General features: G+C 40.2%; 1 protein-coding gene across 1 annotated transcript in view; it reads left to right on the top strand.

Annotated features, from left to right (window-relative positions):
• Positions 1-4,916: 4,916 nt before the first annotated feature.
• Positions 4,917-19,284, top strand: part of jph3b (junctophilin 3b) — a 75,541-nt gene continuing 61,173 nt past the window's right edge. Inside the window, exon 1 of the mRNA XM_084734447.1 lies at positions 4,917-6,672. Coding sequence (XP_084590573.1) covers positions 6,291-6,672 — 382 coding nt within the window. The 5' untranslated portion in view covers positions 4,917-6,290. The remainder of the gene's footprint in view (positions 6,673-19,284) is intronic.

Raw genomic sequence — 19,284 nt, 5'->3', positions numbered from 1 at the left:
TTTATCATTCTGACGTTCAAAGGCAATGAGTTCCACAGTTCAGGGCGAGAGTCTGCAACCTGCAGCTCTTTAGCCGCTGTTTAGTGGCTCCCTGTGACTTTGGCAAAAACTTTTATGGAAATTAATAACATTTTTTTAACATTGAAATTTACATTATCATTGTCGTGCATGTGTCAAGGAAATGAACTGCAAAATATTTTGACTTTTGAGCCATCTGAAATTCTTAAGTTTTGCAAAATTTTTACCAGCTGTTAATCTTTTGTTGAGATGATTTACTCTTCTTCTTTACATAAACTTAAATCTTTGAGTTTTAGACCCAAAATTAAATTAGAAGTTCAAGTGAAAGTGAATGATGGTTAAAATTTTTAATATTTTCAGTTGAAGACATTTAATTTTAAGGCATGACAATGATGATAAATCAGGTTCACAGCTCACTGCGACCAAACTTTGAAATACACTTGTTTTGTTTCTAAAAGATGCAGGTTTATCTAAAGTAAATTATCTCAACTAAATACTAAAGGTTAGCAAAACTTTTTGAAGTTTATTTTAAGCATAAGAGTATGTTACCTGGAAATTTTTAGTTGTCTCAACTATTTTTATTTTTACAGTGTAAAATGATTTATATTCACCATCTGTAAAAATATTCAACCTGTACACCATTAAAAAAAAAGTTTTAAAATTTCATCAACTAAAATGTGTGTGACAGTCAGTGTCTATGACTCAGTGCTTTTTCCTCTAAATTTCTTCTTCTTTCTTACTTCTTGAGTCTCAATAAGTTTGCTATTGCTGCCAAATTTAAGTAAAGGTCTTCAGGGATATTAGTACAGGGAAATTAGTTAAAAGTTGTGTTTCCAGGCAGATTTTTCTTTCCTTTTTTTGGCTAAAATGGCTCTTTTGATTGCAAAGGCTGTACACCACCTGGTTTAGGGGCATTAAAACGGAAGTCACTCTCACCGTTCTGACAAACATAAGGAACACACCATTTTCTTTGTTTTTTTTGGTTAAAACTCTGTTTATTAACTCTGTTTAAAACTTAGTTTATTTTACATCAACTCCTGCAAAAACCAATACAATAATTGTATAATAATAAAAAACTACTTTTAGCTGGTCTGAGGCGCAAGTTGTTTTTGCTCCAATGCGCTAAGCACAAGGTAGGCGTTTTGCCTTCATGTTTAGACCACACAGACCAGGCGTAAGTACATTTGCGATGTGGCAAAAATGGCACTTGCGCCGCTGTAAGCCAGTAAAACCACCTGAGTCAGCAGCGCAATGGCTTTGCACTGGGTGTAAGGTAGGGCCTTCAAAGTTCAGGCAGGTTGCCTGCAGGCTGCAGAAACACTGAATCTACACAATCATTAGACGAGAGCAATATTATACTTTGAGTGTAGGATTCATCTTCACTTGTTATTGTCAAAGTTGATCAGCTGTTTATAACAGTTTGTCACTGTCACTTGTCTGTCATTGTAAAGTTAAGCCTGTTATCTTGAAATCAAAAGCCCACTGCTCTGAAATAACACCCTCTGGACGATGAGTGAAGTGGCTGCCTGTTCTCTGCCTGCCAGGCTCCATTAACATATAGCTTAATTTAACAACAGTTATAAATGTCTGCTCCCTCTGAAAGATTATTAATGATTTATTAGGACTCATAAACAGACACGTTCAGCAAACATTCAGTATTCATTTGAATTCTATGTAAAGTTAATAAACATGAAACACAGAGGTGGCAAAAGTACACACATTCTTTCCTAGAGTAGAGTAAAAGTGAAAAAGTACGGTCTCTGAAATGTACTCAAAGTATGAAAGTAGAAAGGTGCCCTCTGAAGGACATTTCTACTGGTTGTTTCTGTGCAAAGCTAACTGAACATCTCCTTTTCTCCACAGTTGCATCTCCTTCTCTTCTCATTCTCATTCCATATTTACATCATATTCATCTTGTTGAGTCTTTAACACTGTTTGTGTCTTGTTACATCTTTTCTGTCAGTTTAACAAATGTAAAACCTCCATGGATCAAAAATGCACAATGATAGTCATAACTGACCTTGTCTGCAGTTTGAGGTGTCCTGTCAACAGTTTTACAGACATCTCTTTTACACTGGTGACCTATAGGGGGGAAATGCCTTTTTTGGCTGGCGGGGAATTTTTGCTGCAATACTGTGAGTGACCACTGGGAAAAAAAACTGTTGGCAGTGCTGAGCAGCAAAGCCCTGTCGAGTTCTACAATATATCTCTGGTTAACAACTTAAAATAGAAGTAGTGAGGTGACATCTCTGAACATTGTACACAGTTTTCTTAACCTATTCATGGTTTGCCCTTCTGTGCACACATTTGCAGCTGAAACACAGCGCAAACCACTAGTCAGTGTCAACTGTAAATGACTCTTAACTGACAACTGATAACTCTTAACTTAACAAAAAAACACACACACACACACCACATCTCCCCACCTCCTCTATACACACTCTCTCTCTACAATGTCTGTAAATGGGTTTACATTGATGTCTCATGCAGACTAAAGGGAACCTTGTGCATCTTTGTGAGTTGGGGCTTGGCGAAATGACGACCTGGGAATGAGCACGACCCAGGCTCACAGCTTTCATGTACTTAAGTGTTCCATTGTAGCCAATCACAACCCTGGAACTAAATGACATATTAGACTTTAAATTAAAGTAAAATTCAGTGTCAGTTGAACACTTGGACAAATGGACAGTTCAGCCCCAACTCAAAAATACGTGTTTTTCCTCTGTCCTGTAGTGCTATTAATTAATTTATACTGTTTTGGTGCAAGTTTTGGAGTTTTGGAGATACTGGCTGTAAAGAGCCTTCTGCCTTCTCCCCAATATAATGAGAATAAATGGCACTAGTTCTGTGTTGCTCTGCCTGATGTGATGATTTGCCCTCCAGCACTCAACTTTGAAGGCAAACCTCCATTGCCACCGATAACAGACTGTGTACTGGGCAGCCATACATGTAATTTTAAAAATCTTAATCAGAATCAGTGGTGCAATCAGTCAGTCACTTCACAGACCACTTCAACTGATTTATTACCCTCTAAACCATGGAGTATAAGTAAATACAATCCATTTCACAGTTTAGTATTTGTTCCTCTGAAGAATCATATTATCTGGTAGTATTCATATCAGCTAATCAATGGGAGGTCTTAGCGCTTTCTCAGAGAGGAACCACTGCATACAGACCACCATCAACAACCTGGTTTCCTCAGATATGTCTGGTACTCTTCCATGCTTATGATGAAATAGGCATGAGGGTGAGTAGATAATAACTGAATTTAAATTTTTGGGTGAACTATCCCTTTTAGTCTGACATAATCTTTTCTTCAATAGTATGAAAGAGTAATAGACATATAATAGACAGACCACAAACAAACTGCACTGCTTGGAAGCAAACAGTTTTCCAGCGGTCTTGGTCCAGTTGCTTGGTCCACGTCTAAAATATATAAATATCGTTAACAGTCGATTAAAAGAGTGAGCTGAATACAGTCTGGAGACAGTTTTGTGGATTCATCTGGACAACTTAAGGAGAGCTCTACTGCAGTAATGTGTCCAGTAATGTGTTGAACTACACAAAGTAGCTAGCAAGCTAACAGTCCAGTTTCAGTTTGGCTGCAGAACAATTTGTTTTGGCAGAGCCAAATAACAAAACTGTCACTGTTAACTAATAAATGGCAAAATTGTTATATAAAAGCAATATCACACTTGAGGTTGTGCTGTTATACTGAATAATCAGCACAGCTGCGATTATCTTCAGCCTACAACCACCGAATAAATGATAAAAAATCAGCAAGTATCTAAAATTAGGTCTCATATAAATATATATATATATATATATTTATATATATATATATATTTATATATATATATATATGTATGTGGGGGTCATGTTAATGTTGGCAGAACTTTGCAAATCTCAGCTGGTTGCATTTGGCAGTTGTGGTGGGATTGCAGTAGGTGCTTCACCATCAGTTGCCTCTTCTGAATTGATGAGTAACTTCCAGGCTGATTTGGACAGAAAGAGTCGCTAAAAGTTCAGTTTGTGGTCCATTGATATAATTATTTTGTTAAGCTTTAATTAGTTAAAGTAGCCAATAGAAGAGTCAGCTCAAATCTGGCCACTGCTGAATGTTTAATGCACGTACAGACAGAAAATCCTTGTCTGCACAGAGTTTGTGGCTGTGTTAGTCAAAGAAACTGATTACAAAGTTGTTCGGTCAAGTATGGAGTTTTCCAAACACCAGTGAACTTTACTAGGCTGTATGGCAAACATACAACCCAACTTCCACCCCCAGTTTTCAGCAATGTCAGAAATTTCTTTCTATGCCGGCACCTTTTATAGCCAGATACGGCCCGCAGGGGCTGATGGGCTGTTTTATTTTATATTTTATGTAACAGTGTGAGCATCCAGGTTGTGGCTTGATGATCAGACCACACGGAGTGAGCACATAAATCATGATTTCACAATTAAGTCATACAGTAGGAGTTGTAGTTTAATTCTCAGCAAAAAAACAAAACAAAACAAAACAAAACAAAAAAACAAATACATGCATATGGTAAAATGTCTACTAACTAGAAATATGCATCACTACCACTGCAGTCATCTTCAGACTCTCAGGCCAAGCAACCATCCGAGGCTGAGACAAGATGCCGACAGAAAAGAGACAAGGGTGAGCAAATGATGAAGGAGCTACAGGTGACGGAGTGAAGAGAGAAGCTGGTGTCTGTGTGGACTGTGTCTCTTTAAGAGCTGGAGTGTGCTATTGAGCAGGAGGAGGGGGGGCAGGTTGGTTGGTTGGCTGCATTGGAACAGTCCTCTCTAATGAGCAGATTTTCTGAGAGACACACACACACACACACATACATACATACACACACACACACACACACACAGGAGAGAGAGAGAGATACTGAGATCCAGCCGTAGGAGGAGAAGAGATTGTAAGACCAAGACAGCAGGCAGGAAGGCAGGCTGTGCGTCAGCCGGCGCTCCATAGGGAAACATGGAGCCGAGCAGGAGATGCTGAAGAGGACACAACACACCATAACAGGATCATATAGATGGATGTTATTTCATCAAGCAGGAGACCTGAAGGCAACCCACGCAGAGGATAAACCACTTATGGACGCAGTGGATTAAAGACCTACAGACAGACTGAGAGGGAGAGGGAGAGGGGGAATAGAGGAGGAGAAATTAATCAATTCACTTGTTTATTTTCATTGTCTGTGTGTGCGCACTTGCTGTCAAGAAGAGAGTGTGTGTGTGTATGTGTGTGTGCCTGCATAAGGAGACTGCATTGCTGCTCTCCAGCAAGACAGGACAGACAAAAAAAGAAGGCAGCCGAGCAGATTACCTGATGTGTTTCCCCATTTTTCTGTCTCTCCCTCTTTCTGTGCATGTGTGTGTGCGGCCAGGCACAGTGTGCGTGTGTGTGTATGAAGGCTGAAGAGGATGGTGAAGCCTGAAGTGAGCCACAGATTCTGAGACTTCTTTTTTTGGTCTGATCATCAGGAGAGGGCTTGAAGAAAAAAAAAAATTCTGCGGAGGAGAGTCTTTTTCTTTTTATTCTAACTCAGACAACATGTCAGAGCTCCAGTTTGGGCCCGATCAGGGAGCCTGAGGGTGGCTTCTATGCTGGAGGCTTGGAGATTTGAAGGGCTGCCACTGGGGAGACTTCTCAGCTCTACACCCCAGAGAGGTGGAGGCATCATCAGGTAGGAGGCAACTGAGCGCGGGGGCCTGAGCGGAAAGCAGGAGAGGAGTAGGAGGAAGAGTTGTGTGCGTGTCGTAGACTGTGTAGGCAGGCCGATGGCAGGACCGGTGGAGCTGCCTGATGCTTCAAACTCCTGCTAAGAGAGGATAATGGCAGCGCCAGGCCCACTCTCCTCCCCTCTCACCTGCGTCCTCCACATAGGAGCTGGAAAGTGCTAGCCTATGCTACGAGGAGCCCACCAAGAGGATGGTGTGAGCAGCGTCGCCCTTTCCCACCACGCCGGGAGACCCCTGACACCCCAAGTTTTGTCTTTCACCTTGTTTCTCCTTCCTCTTCTCTGAAACCGGCTGAAAACTAAGGGTGGCCTTGCTTGATTTGTGTGGGAGTCCTCCCCCTCTCCCTCCCACTCTCTCCTCATCCTCACCCCTGACCTCACCGACCTCCAAACTCAGCTCCATGGATTGGTTCTAGCACCAACCTGTCCTCTTTTCTCCTCCCTTCGTTTTATTTTTCTTTTCTTTTTCTTTTTGTCGAGGCTTCAGGGGAATTGCCAAGACCTGTTTCATGCATGTCCACTGGCGGCAGGTTCAACTTTGACGATGGGGGGTCATACTGCGGAGGGTGGGAGGAGGGCAAGGCGCACGGCCATGGGATCTGCACCGGACCCAAGGGCCAAGGCGAGTACTGTGGGTCCTGGGCCCACGGCTTCGAGCTGCTGGGCGTCTACACATGGCCCAGTGGGAACACCTACCAGGGCACCTGGGCTCAGGGCAAGAGACATGGCGTGGGCGTCGAGAATAAAGGACGCTGGGTGTACAAGGGCGAGTGGACGCATGGCTTTAAGGGACGCTACGGCCTACGGGAGAGCACGGGGACGAGTGGAAAGTACGAGGGGACGTGGAACAACGGGCTGCAGGACGGATACGGAACAGAGACGTATTCTGATGGAGGTAAGAAAGGGAGGAGAGACACACAGACAGATGCATTGTGGGTGTTTTCGGGGTTGGTTTGGGTGTGTGAAGCAAACAGTGCCTGTCATGGAGCGATACTGAAGAGTGAGTGACAACTGTCATGTGTGAAAAGGACTTCTTACTGGAGAATGATTGACAGGCCATTTACAGTTACAGATGTGACAAATGTCCAATAGGAGGAGTTTGTCTCGAGGTCTTCTAGGGTCATCCTTTCTTGTGCTGCGTCCACACACAGCCGCGCAGAGGCAGGGGTTGCATCAGGACAGGCTTTGTAAATGATTCTCAATCTCCACGTCTGTTCGTTTCTCTTTCCTCCCAGCCCTCACCCCTTGCTTCAGCTACCTGAGGACACAATGTTTATTTGGAGGCCTTCAATTCAGGCCATGCAGTCTTAAGGGATGAGTGAAAGGTTAGGGGGACAGAGGAGGACATCATCTCCCAAGTAGATAGTCCCAAGAAAGCAAAGTGTTTTAAAAAACAGATTACAATGTTGTAATAATTTAAGAGAAAAGGTAGCGACATAAAATCCACGTCTTCACCCTCAGTTAGGGTTGCCACCTGTCCTGCAAAATACAGGATTGTCCTGTATTGAAAAGTAATATGCACTGTCCTCTACAGGATGCAATATGTCCCTTATTTTCACACACACCCTACATTAATGCATACCACTACATTTCCACATACTTTGAATGACATGAGAAACAATTAAACTAAAAGAGCTTCATGAGACATACTGGGGAAGTGTCATATCAGAATGACACGCAAGTTGTCTGTCACTCACCACCATTGTTGCCATTGTTACAGAGACTCAGACATTAAAAAAAGCAACCTTTAACTCAAGTCCACCTGTAAAAAGAGAGGTGTCCAAATACAGACCTGAATGTCAGAAAGACCGCAAGTAGATCAGTCCTGTCAGTGGGTACAATAGAGTAGAGTGGACTGTCCGACCTGGAGAAAGTACAAGGACAGAGGCCCAGAGTGGAGTTATTTTGACCAACCAAACATTTTGCTCAGTGTCTCTGATCTGATGTTTGAATCCTTAATATTACTGATGCAACTGTGCTTTACTTTATTGCCTCTTTATTTCCTTTACATTCATGTTTGACACTCAAAATCTCATGACGGAGGATCTCCAGACCCTCTGCCTGATGTGTGTCCCCGCGCCTGAGCTCGCTGACAAGGTGTCCCTTGTTTTTCTACACTGAAGGTGGCAACACTATCCCCCACTTCCATGTGCCATGCCAAGTTTAATTCCTCCTTGAATGAATCTTGCCTACACCACAGAACAAAAGATTCACACTTCAGTGGCAGTGTAGGAGGATAATGTTCAAATATTCAATCACTCCAAACAAAATGGAAGTAGTTGTGGTTTTAGTTATTAGCTGTCCAAACAAGTCTTCAGCCATTAATGGATCAGTTCAGCTAAATGCAAGAGCCAGCATGCTAACATGCTCACTATTCCAATGCTGATGCCAAGATAATATAAAGGTTACATCTTAGTTTAGCGTGTTAGCATGCCAACATTTGATAATTAGCACACAGTACAGCTGAAGTTGATGGGAAGGTCATTAGTTTTGCAATATTTAGTGACACAGTATTGCATAAATTCACATTTTGACCTGATGATGGCGCTAAATAAAACAGGATCAACATGATTAACATGATTAATCCTCTGGAGACCATGAATGTCTGTGACACATTAAATGACAGTTCATCCAAAAGTTGTGACATTTCAGTCAAACTGAAACCACAGATGCAAACTTCATGGTGGCATTATGAGAAAAGTTCCAAGGTCACTAAAGTCCCAAGGCCTTGTTTTCTGGGAACCATGAATATCTGAACATACTTTTGTGCCAATCCAACTAGTAGCTGTTTATATATTTTAGTCTGAACCAGTGTGGTAAATCTACTGGCCAACTGCCAGTCTGACATGTCTAAATGCTGCATTTTAGCCATGTTGCTAGCATAGCTAAAAATACAACTCAAAGGTTCAGTGCGTAATATTGAGGGGAATCTCAGGGAAGTCTTGCTCCTTCCAGTGCACCACTACGCACCTCCCTAAAACATGAACTGTAGTCAGTGTCGAGAGACAAGTTATTTTTTGCTTCCATTTGTGCAAAGTCATTTTACAAGTCAAGAAATTCTGTCGTAAAACTGTGGAAGTATCAGACGGTGAAGATATGTAATTAAAAAGACTATGCCTCCAGAAGTCATGCAAGTGATGTCATGACTTTCTCCCTCCAAAAGCTAACGTTAGCCGCTGAAGCTACAAAGTGGTTTGGTCACAAAGAATCAGATGTACAATAATCTTCACTAACATGTAAGAAGTGCAATAAAACTGTAACAAAGGGGAAACGCAACTAATTTCACCACCTCAAGCAGAAGCAATTGATTGGATATAGGAGAGATGAAGAGAGAGATGATCCAGAGAGGAGAACTAAAAGATAGAATTCCAAAGCAAAATTATTTTTCTGCATTTTTTCATATTGCCAAGAATATTGTTACTTCATGATATTATTTCAGGGCCATGATGCCAACCCCTAATGCATAAGTATGTTTTCATTAGTGTAAAATCGCTTGAAAATAAGACTTGTTGTGTTTGTTACCTCAGAATGAGCCCTGTATATCTGCAGAAGGTGCAGGTCCGCTTACATGTTGCACCACCTTGTTTCTACAGTAGCCCAGAGTGGACAAACCAAACACTAAATCTAGGGCCTTTTGTGTTTTTGTGTTAGTTTTGTGGCCACCATAGGTTCTCCTTAACGCTTGGAAAGCGAGTCAAGGTGTTTGCAATCAGCAAGCTCACTGCTAGATGCCACTTAATTTTACACACTGGTCCTTTAAGACAAACTACAGTGTCTTCTTGTAGGAATGGCCAAGAAAAGTCTAATTGTAATAGTATCGTGACACTTGCCAATATGCCCGTCTGACTGTTCTGCCAAATTAAGTGCTGGGCACTTTAATGCATGTAACAAATCTGTGACTCAGTGTTATTTTTTCATTGTCCTGCAGTAAAAAGCTGATATATTAACAATGGCACCAAAATATACAATTGATGATTCACAGGATTTAATACAAGCCTCTCTGTAGGCCTACATGTAGATATATTTTGTAAGGGCCTTTCATCAGTAGAACATTTTTGAAATCAGCATCCGATTTGCCCTGAAATTGAAATCAATGGCATCAATGCACTTTGAGTCTCTTAGACCGTGGCTCAGTTCAGTCATCGTTAATGAGACACACACCATATGGATTCTGGCATAAAAATAGATCACACGCACACACCCGAGCATACACATTGTGCGTGCAAAAATGCACACACACAAAATCTGGTGGTGTGAGTGGAGCCACAGAGCTGCCAGTAGCATACATGCAGTTAAAGCAAAGCTTTGTTACATAACTCTACAACTAGCAGGCCGCTGTACAATGCTGGTCTGGACCACACACACACACACACACACACACACACACACACACACACACACACACATACATGGGCCTTAGCAGCCTGATAAAATCCTTAGACCAGACTGGTCTGAGGGGTTGAATAAGGACAAAGGAGAAGAAGTCAGCTTGATAGTTAACCAGACAGATGGGACGCACGGACGGAGGGAGGGAGGGATAGATGGATGGACAGATGTACAGACTGATGGATGAATGGATCAGTGAAATTATGAACAGACAATGGAGAGATGGCTGGCTGGCTGGATGGATGATTATCATGATTACTATGAGAGATACGCTCTAATCAGAAGACGAGTGAGACCATTGCAGAAAGAAAGAAAATGGACAGCAGTGAGGGACGTGTTGGAGAGACACTGTAACTCTGTGAAGTATTTGAACCTGCATACTGTAAATGCAGCAGAGATTGGCCTAGTTATGAGTGTTTATCTTGCTCCAACAGTACACAGTGTCCTTATTATAACAGCATGCATTTGTCCTTTAAATACATGTATGAGGTAACAAAAATGTATGTCAAATTAAAATGTCTTTAACAGAGGAATGAAGTGATCGAGTGTCCAGGCATTTTATTCAGTGACAATCGGTTTCATGTATTGCCAGGATAAAGCTTACCTTGCTAAGATTATGTCTCTTTCTAGTGATATTCACAGAGCACATTTCCCTCTGTGGGTTATCTTTAGCTCTACGCTAATTTAGTCTCTTTTCACATTGTATCTGTTAGCTTCATTCTGTGTTCTTCAAAAGTCATGGCTAACGCTGCTCCACAGCTCCAGAGAAAGGCTGTGTGTAAAACCTTGAGGATAAGAAGTCTATATCTGCTTTCAGTCTTATTAGTATGACAGGGGAAACTACGTAACAATAGCGGTAAAGACAAAGATTATGAAGGCTAATAGTACTGAAACTGTAACAGATTCAAACAACTAAAAATCGTCCAACTACCCAAGAGATTTGTTGACATGCAGCATTGAAGAGTACATTTCTACAGAATCAGGGCTGTAGATAAGAGGAAAAATGAGTGGAGGATGATTTTTTTGTTTTAGAGAATGAAGTCAAAATGTTGGGACTAAAGTCAAACTTTCGATATCATTTATAGACATAAGAAAAATAAATCAGAGTAGATTTTTTCTTTTGAATAGATGGTATTTTTTCTGTGTGCCTGGCACTAATACTCCTCTGCATGTCGGATTCAACAAACTGAATATGTTGTAGCTTTTTCCAGCATTATTCAAAAAAACTTAATAATGTATTAAAAAATGTAGGGATTGATTTCTGCCCTCGAGGACGTGAAGTAACTCAGTCAATCTCACAAACACACTGCCCTGCTGTTTTATCATCTCATTAACTCATTAAGTTATTACGCTAACATGTTAGTTTAGCTTTTACACGTTCAGCAGACACACTGCAACATTAGCATTCATTGGCAGTTGTGCTTTTGGCCACTTGACAAATGTGAGTTTAATGTCATTCTCTCTCTCTTTTTTTTTTTTTTATCTCTGTTTTGTTCCCAACTAGCACCTGAGAAAATCCTTCTCTTTTTCTCCAGCAGCTAAATGTTCAAATTTGTTCACCAGCTAACGTTAGTTATTAACTTTAGTCTGTCTGCCCTGTGGTGCTGGACAGCTAGTTTATAGTGCTTGTCTGCTACTGATGGAAACATGGTTGATTATGTCAGTAAGACTGAAAGTAAATGGACCATTAAACTAAAACAAAGAGCCAAAAGAGGCTAAAAAGTTTTAATCAATTAAAAGTCACTACAGGTGCAAAAGGGCCCTCTTGGATGCCCTTATAGTGGATGAAATCCTCCAGGGGGCCCTTCCAGTGGAGGACATATAATACATTACCCTCTTGGGTGCCCCTCTATCCATCTATCTATCTATCTATCTATCTATCTATCTATCTATCTATCTATCTATCTATCTATCTATCTATCTATCTATCTATCTATCTATCTATCTATCTATCATAAAATGCTGCCTATAAAAAGAAAAACTGATAATACTGGCAGACTGATATATCGGTCTGGCTCTAATTTGATATAAGTATACAAGTAATGATATAGAGCATATTGTTGAATGGATGTACATTATGAGTGAGGATCTAAAGGGGATAAAAAGGCATTTTTCATTTCATCTTTTCACTTTCATTTTCCCCCTGCCCACAATGAGGTCTGTGGATTATCTTGAATAACTGGGTCATGATATTTAGAAAGAGACGCTGTTTTTTTTTCAATTTCTTTCTTTCTTTTTCTTCTTTTTGGTGTTTTGAGCACCACAAACTGAGTGCCATTTAATCCCATCACACTGGAGAAAATGCAGACATCTCTACAGCTGATATCTCCATAACTAGATGGATAAATTGCACTACAAAACAGGGGGGAAATATGTATTGAGTTCATGGGCTCCAGACTAAACTGATCCTACTAAATAAGGCATAAAGGTTGACATAAATTATGTGACTTTAATGAGATTGTAATGGTGATGAAATCAAATTGACAGAGTTATTACATGTGATGTTTGGCTCCCTGAAATAAACTGAACCATGGGACGCGGTCATCTGATATATCCACACACAGGTTACTCTCAGATTTACACTGACAGTCTAAGTTTGCAACCTCAGGGCTCTGTCATGTCCAAAGCAATAAGAGTCAGGAGCCAGAACATTCAAAGATGCTCTGCTGCCTACATACTTTTGGATCACGCAGTGCACTTTAGAGCCAGCTTCATTTCCCACAGTCAGGTCGAAACTGACTGTCAGTCCCACTCTCTCCTCCAACTCCACCTGATGCCACATTTCTAGGAAACACTCTTCCTCCTCCTCATCTTCTCGCTGCTGCTTGGCTTTTGGTTCCTCTCCTACGTTTGCCAACATTCCTCTGTCCTCTCCTCCCACCTCTCTCTTGCCTCCCTCGCTCCACTGCGTTTCCTCGGAGCTGCTCTGTACAGTAGGGTTTCCATAGCAACGCTCACCGACATGCAGCAGGTCAGCGTGTCACGAGGGACTGAGTGTTCCTAGCCACCATTGGCCACTCGGCCGGCTCTGCCGGGCTCTGATTGGCTGGCTCGGCCTTCCGGGCTAATGGTGTTTACTGAGATGAAGAGCTAAGCTGACTGATTACCAACCACACACACACACACACACACACACACAGAGGAAGAGAGAGAAAGACTGAAGGAGAAAAATGAAAAGACAGCTTCAGTAATCATTTTAGTGAGAAATGAAGTGAGTCACAAAGGGAGAGGCAGAGATTACAACTGTGGTAACAACTAAAGATTATAGTGGCAGTGGTTGTTGTGTCTGATGAGTTAATACACCACACACTGTCAAACACACAAACTCTTCTTCATTCCCCATATCTCCCATTCTTAGACAAATCATGTCCTATCAAAAAATGTACTCTTTATTCTTCTTAAAATGTTTTGGTTTGCTATTTTTTTATTTTGAATTTCTAAACTTGCTCTGTGCCAGAAAACACCCATGTCCCTGACAAGAATTCACAACTTCAAAGCCTTCAAAATTTAAACATAAAAATACCTACTGATAATGTAGGTATAATCATCTTTGTTTTAAAATATATTTCTTATGAAAATGTTGGCCCTTTTAAGTTGTGTCCCAGATTTCCATCAACTGTCAGATTTTTACAAAAATATAGTTTAATCAGGAATAAAAAAGTGTTAGCTACCTAAGGACAACTGTCTCACTTCCTGGTTTAAAAAAGGTGGGAATATTGCTCTAGCACTGGTGAACTTTCTATTTTTCAAATAATATTGCTGTCAGATGTGTTTCAACCATAACATATCAACTCTGTGGCTTTTCTAAATCAAAACACATTAAGAATCATAATTTAAAATTGTGTATTTTGATTAGCATTAAGAGAACTCTGACCAACTTTAAAAAGTAAAATTGCCTCTCACTACAGCTATATTGTGAAATGTAAAAAAACAAAATGTTTTGTCAACTCTGTAAGACAAAAATAAAATAAAAAATTTAAATCACTAGGAGGTTGGCCTATTACAAGGTTTAATAGCCAAAACGTTGATCTTTTAAAATATATTTTCCCAGCATAACTGAGGGGTGAATATCTAAATGGTTCTGTCTGAAGTCTTCAACAAACACTGAAAAGAAAAATGTGACAGCAGCATTTATATTGCTGCACGTCCAATCACAGATGCTTCATTAAACAAGGCTCATGACAGCTCAGCAGCGTCCTGGAACGTCTCTCCTGTCCCCCAGCTGTTGGCAAATACGCTACAACAACACTATAATTGTCCTACATTAACATATCTTGCTAGCTTGCTAAAGGCTGCTATCAGTGCAGTAATTATTCCAGCCCTGACCACGTTATGTAAGCTGACTTAATAAATTCACTTCTCTCATATTTAAATACATCCAGCGACCACGCCAATTATTATCTACGCAGAGATGTGATAGCTGGGCCAAATTAAGTAAAAAAAACCCTGCTTCTTCTGGACCGTGTACTGTAATGGTAAGACAGGAGCGCTGTAAGCTTGATGACTGTGTTTGAGAGAATATATTTGCAGCCTGTTTGAGCGTGTGGGAGGAAGCTCTTCAGCTAACAGCACCACTCTGTTTTCTCTCATCCTGTAACTAAGACATGTTTCTCTGGACCACTCAGAGAAACATGCATGTAGATGGGTTATGTTCAGAGGTGTCAAAACCACACACACACACACACACACACACACACACACACACACACACACACACATATATATATATGTATATATATATCCATTAAAAGTACAGACACTTCTATAAAATAAGACGCTGGTCTGAACTTCTTTACTCAAGTTAAAGTACAGGCTCTGAAATGTGTGCATGTACCAAGTATAAAAGTAGAAAGTAGCCCTCAAAAATTCATTTCTACCTGTTGTTTTTGTGCAAAGGTGACTGAGCCTCACCTGGTCTCCATGGTCACATCTTCCTCTCTTGTCATTTTCTTATTATTATGTGTTTTACATTGTTTTTGCTTTGTTCTGTCTTTTATGTAGTTTTGTCTTGTTACTCTGTTCTCGTCTTATCAGACATTTTTGTCTTGTTATGTCATTTTCATTGTGATGTCTTTCACATCACGTTTGTTTTGTTACATCTTTTACATTATTTTCATCTTGTTGCATCTTTTACATGTTGTTTTTTGCCTTGCTGTGTCTATCAGCTGTGATATGCACTGATGGACACACATCTGTGTATTACTGTCTCATCCATTTACATTGAAATTAGTCCTGATGTTGGGAAGGTGATGTGCACTGATGCAAAACAAAAATAATTAATAATTCCCCTCAAGTGCAATAAAACTAGCATGTTTTGAGAATGATAGGAGTAGAAAGTACAGATATTTGTGATAAAATGCAGGGAGTAAAAGTAAAAAGTTGTCAGAAAAATAAAAATTCTACTTAAGTACAGTAACTAGTATTTGTACTTAGTTACTGCCACAGTCCACAGTCTTGTGTGCAGTGTATGTCTTTGAGTGTTGTCAGTTGCCAGCAAGATTACTAAAAAAAGGGGACAGTAGGCATCCTTGACCCCAGTCCTCACTTCGAGGCCCTCTGTGGACTATTTTGCAGGTCACTGCCTCATATGTGTTTTTGCAGTCTATTCTCATTCCCAGCATCTCAAATACAGTAGCTTGGTCAGTGCCCAAATGCTTCAAACTATGATGCCGACATTTAACGTAATTTCTGGACTCTTTCTAGCAAAATGGTTTGATGCGCCATCAGGTGATGCAGTATAAAGAAAGACAAGGGGCCCTATCTTACGCTGGCCTAAAGCACAAGTTGAAAGCACAAGGTGTGGTGGAATTAATTTATTCAAGGTGTGGCCAAATCCACCATTGCTATCTTGCACCAGGGGTGCATGGGTGTCCTGCCTTGTTCCACCCCTTGCGCCAGCAGTGCACAGCGGGATACACCTATCAGCTGTGCACAAGTGCCTCGATTTATTCATTGGTGAGTTTAAACCAATCAGAAAGTCAGCTCTCATCACCTTTAAGAAGCAGGTACATGAGGAGTGCAAGCGCTGGCAGCATTATGGTGGATTTACCAGGAGGAAACACAGAGAAAAGATTTTCAGTAGTACACTACTTTCAAACACAGGGCCGCATTTGACAAGTCGGGAGTGAAAATATGTTGGGTCTGATGATTTTGACACAGTGCTGAAGAATATTCCAAAGAGTCTCCCTATCCAGTGCCGTCAAGGGTATAGAGTGGAAAAGTGTATTCCATCTTTGCTCAGTCATGATACTCAGAGTTGTAATTTGGTCAGTAGAGTACAGCTCTGTGAAATCCGGTCTGCAAGTCCTGTCTGAATGCTGACTAAGTCCTTTATTCTGTTCAAGATGATCCCATTAAAGGTCCACTATGTAAGATTGAGGGGGATTTATTGGCAGAACATGCCAGAAATGGAATATGGTGTATAATTGCTTGAAAATAAGAATTGTTGTGTGTTTATAACCTTAGAATGAGGCCTTTATATCTTTTCTTTCTTCTTATTATTACCTTTGCTCATAAGTCCCTGAGCAATGGAGCAAAAATAGCGACTAACCCCTCTCTATTAGGCTTGGGGGAGGAAATGTGCTTTTGCATCCCCACCTTTTTATCAATAAAAATCCGTCAGAGCTGTTTTAAGTCCTTTTTTTTTTAATTTTTGACTTGACTTGACGTTCCAATAAAATCAAACATGTTTAATATTATAAGGTGGTAGGCGCACTCTCTCCTACACCAAACGGGAAGCAGCAAAACAGGTAGTTACTTTGCGGGCAGCCAAAAAACAAACAAACTACCAAACACTGACACACGTACATGATAGACAATTTAATGAGTCAGCATTTAATTCTGTGTATATCTGATTCAGCATAGCTAACCAACAGAGGCTGGTAAAGTTGAGGAGACAAAATGCAAAATGTAGAGTTTTTACATACATGCAGTTTATCTTTATGAATTATATTGATGCCAAAAACTGTTGACATATGTTGCCCTTTATCTTGAGTTTCTGGAGTTATGTGTATTTATGGACACGTAAGGAATTGTTAATATGTCAAATTTCTTGAAGGGAGTTTGCTGTAAAATTTTCCCTGGAGGGCACAGGGAGCTTTAGTTTAAATCAAACAGGCTAATTTTCAGCCAATTGTACTGTTGTACTGTAGTTTCGGCAGTTTGCAGTAAATGGTGGCCCTTTGTGAGCGTTTATCTTTCACTCGCTGCTGAGTACAGAAACACAATGAAAAAGAGGGTTGAACGATTTTGAAGAAATATCTAATTGCAATTATTTGACTATTGTGATCTGATTTGAGATATTAGAGGACATGATTATTTTATTTTCATTTAGATTGAAAAACACATTAAAACGATGATATTATGTTATTTTTTTCAGGGATCATTACCAAACAAAGACATTTTCTGCAGTCCTCTGCAGCACCACAATATTTCATTTAAAATAGTATTTGACACATAATTCTCCTTTAAATAATATCGCACAGCCAGGGATTTGAACAAAGCAGAAGACCATTTTGTAATTTCAGTAAGTTTTTAATTAATTGTTCAGTCCCAGTGAAAAACTAGATTAATTAAACAAATGTTTTCCTGCCACACTATGTCATGCACCCCTCTTTTAAACATAACTAGGCGTCCATGTTTTTGCTGTTTACCCACTTCAGTTTGTCCAGTGTTTTATATTTCACTGGTTTTTCTGGCTTCCTTTACTTGCCTGATATTTTCATAGCAACCATGTTACTGTGCCACAACGCATCACTTGTCTTTTCTGCGGCTCCTCTTTACTGACCTTTTCACATTTGCATTTTAATTTAAATTAAAGGTACTGTTTGAAATTTTTGAGCACTACCTGTATTTAGGAATTTTGCCAACAAAAGGCCGGGAAGAAGCTAGTAAATGTGAATATAAAAAAGGTGGGGCAGGGTACCTTTAAATCCATCCATTCTTGGTATACTTGTTTTTACAGTGCATCCTTTCTTTAATTGTGTCTTGTTCAAGGATGGTTCAGCAGAGTGTGTGGATCTTGATGAACACAAGAAATCAAACCTGTCACTTTTCAAGTATAAGATTGTCTCTTTGACCACAACATGTACAAAAAGTACAAAGTTTTCTCAGAGGGCAAATGTCTCATACATTCAACCACCCATTTATTATTGAGAGCGCTGTAGGTGTTCTTGCCTGCCACTCGATGTCCTAGGTGCCTTTTTTATTTTATTTTTTTTTTAATCTTGTATGCACATATAATTGATTCGAGTCAAGGTGCCCTCATGTAAATCAGCAACACAAGTGCAAACAGCTTTTTTCTATTTTGGGGACCAACAAGTGGAATATCTTACCTACAGACCTCAAACTGGATCCTGACTGGAATCTTTTTAAACTCAATCAGAGACCGTCACAGAAAATCTGGTGCTTCGTGTTTCATGGTGTGTTTGTTGTATTATAGTTTGTGTCCCATAGTGTTCTCTCTGTATTTTCGGTATTATTTTGATGTTTAGTGTACATGTTTATTGTTGAGTTTGTGTATTTTCTCTTTTGGATTTGTTGTTGAGTTTTATGTATTTTAAAGGTCCATATTGGGTTGGGCAGTGCAAATTAGCTCCAACTGGTGGGTGACACTAGATAAAGCTACACAAATAAAGATGCTAGAACCATAAAGGGTTCTTTAACATTTCACCATTGGAGAACCCTTTTAATAAGCCTTTAATAAAGGTTCCTCTTGGGACCCTTTCAGAGTGATCTTCCTAGAACCCAACATAAAAGGTTATACCTAGAACCATCTGTGAAAGGTTTCACCTGGAACTTCCTATGAGAGGTTCTACGGACAAAATGTTCGATGGTGTAATGGTTCGACCCGGAATCTTTTCTAGGGGTTCTATCTAGATTTTTTCCAACTTCTATGGGTACTATCAAGAGCCCACCTATGGGCTTCTTCCGAGAACCTTTTTATATTCCAAGGGTTTTATCTAGAACCCACCCAGAGAGTTCCACTGAGAAACTGTTTATATTCCAAAGGTTTTATCTAGAACCCAACTGGGGAGTTCTATCAAGAAACCTTCTATATTCTGAGGGTTTTATCTACAACCTACCCAGGGAGTTCTACCAAGCACCCTTTAATATTCCAAGG

Source organism: Lutjanus erythropterus, chromosome 13, assembly GCF_056507025.1.
Source record: "Lutjanus erythropterus isolate fLutEry1 chromosome 13, fLutEry1.hap2, whole genome shotgun sequence".
NCBI classification, from domain to species: domain Eukaryota; kingdom Metazoa; phylum Chordata; class Actinopteri; order Lutjaniformes; family Lutjanidae; genus Lutjanus; species Lutjanus erythropterus.
This window is presented reverse-complemented; position numbering and strand designations above follow the sequence as displayed.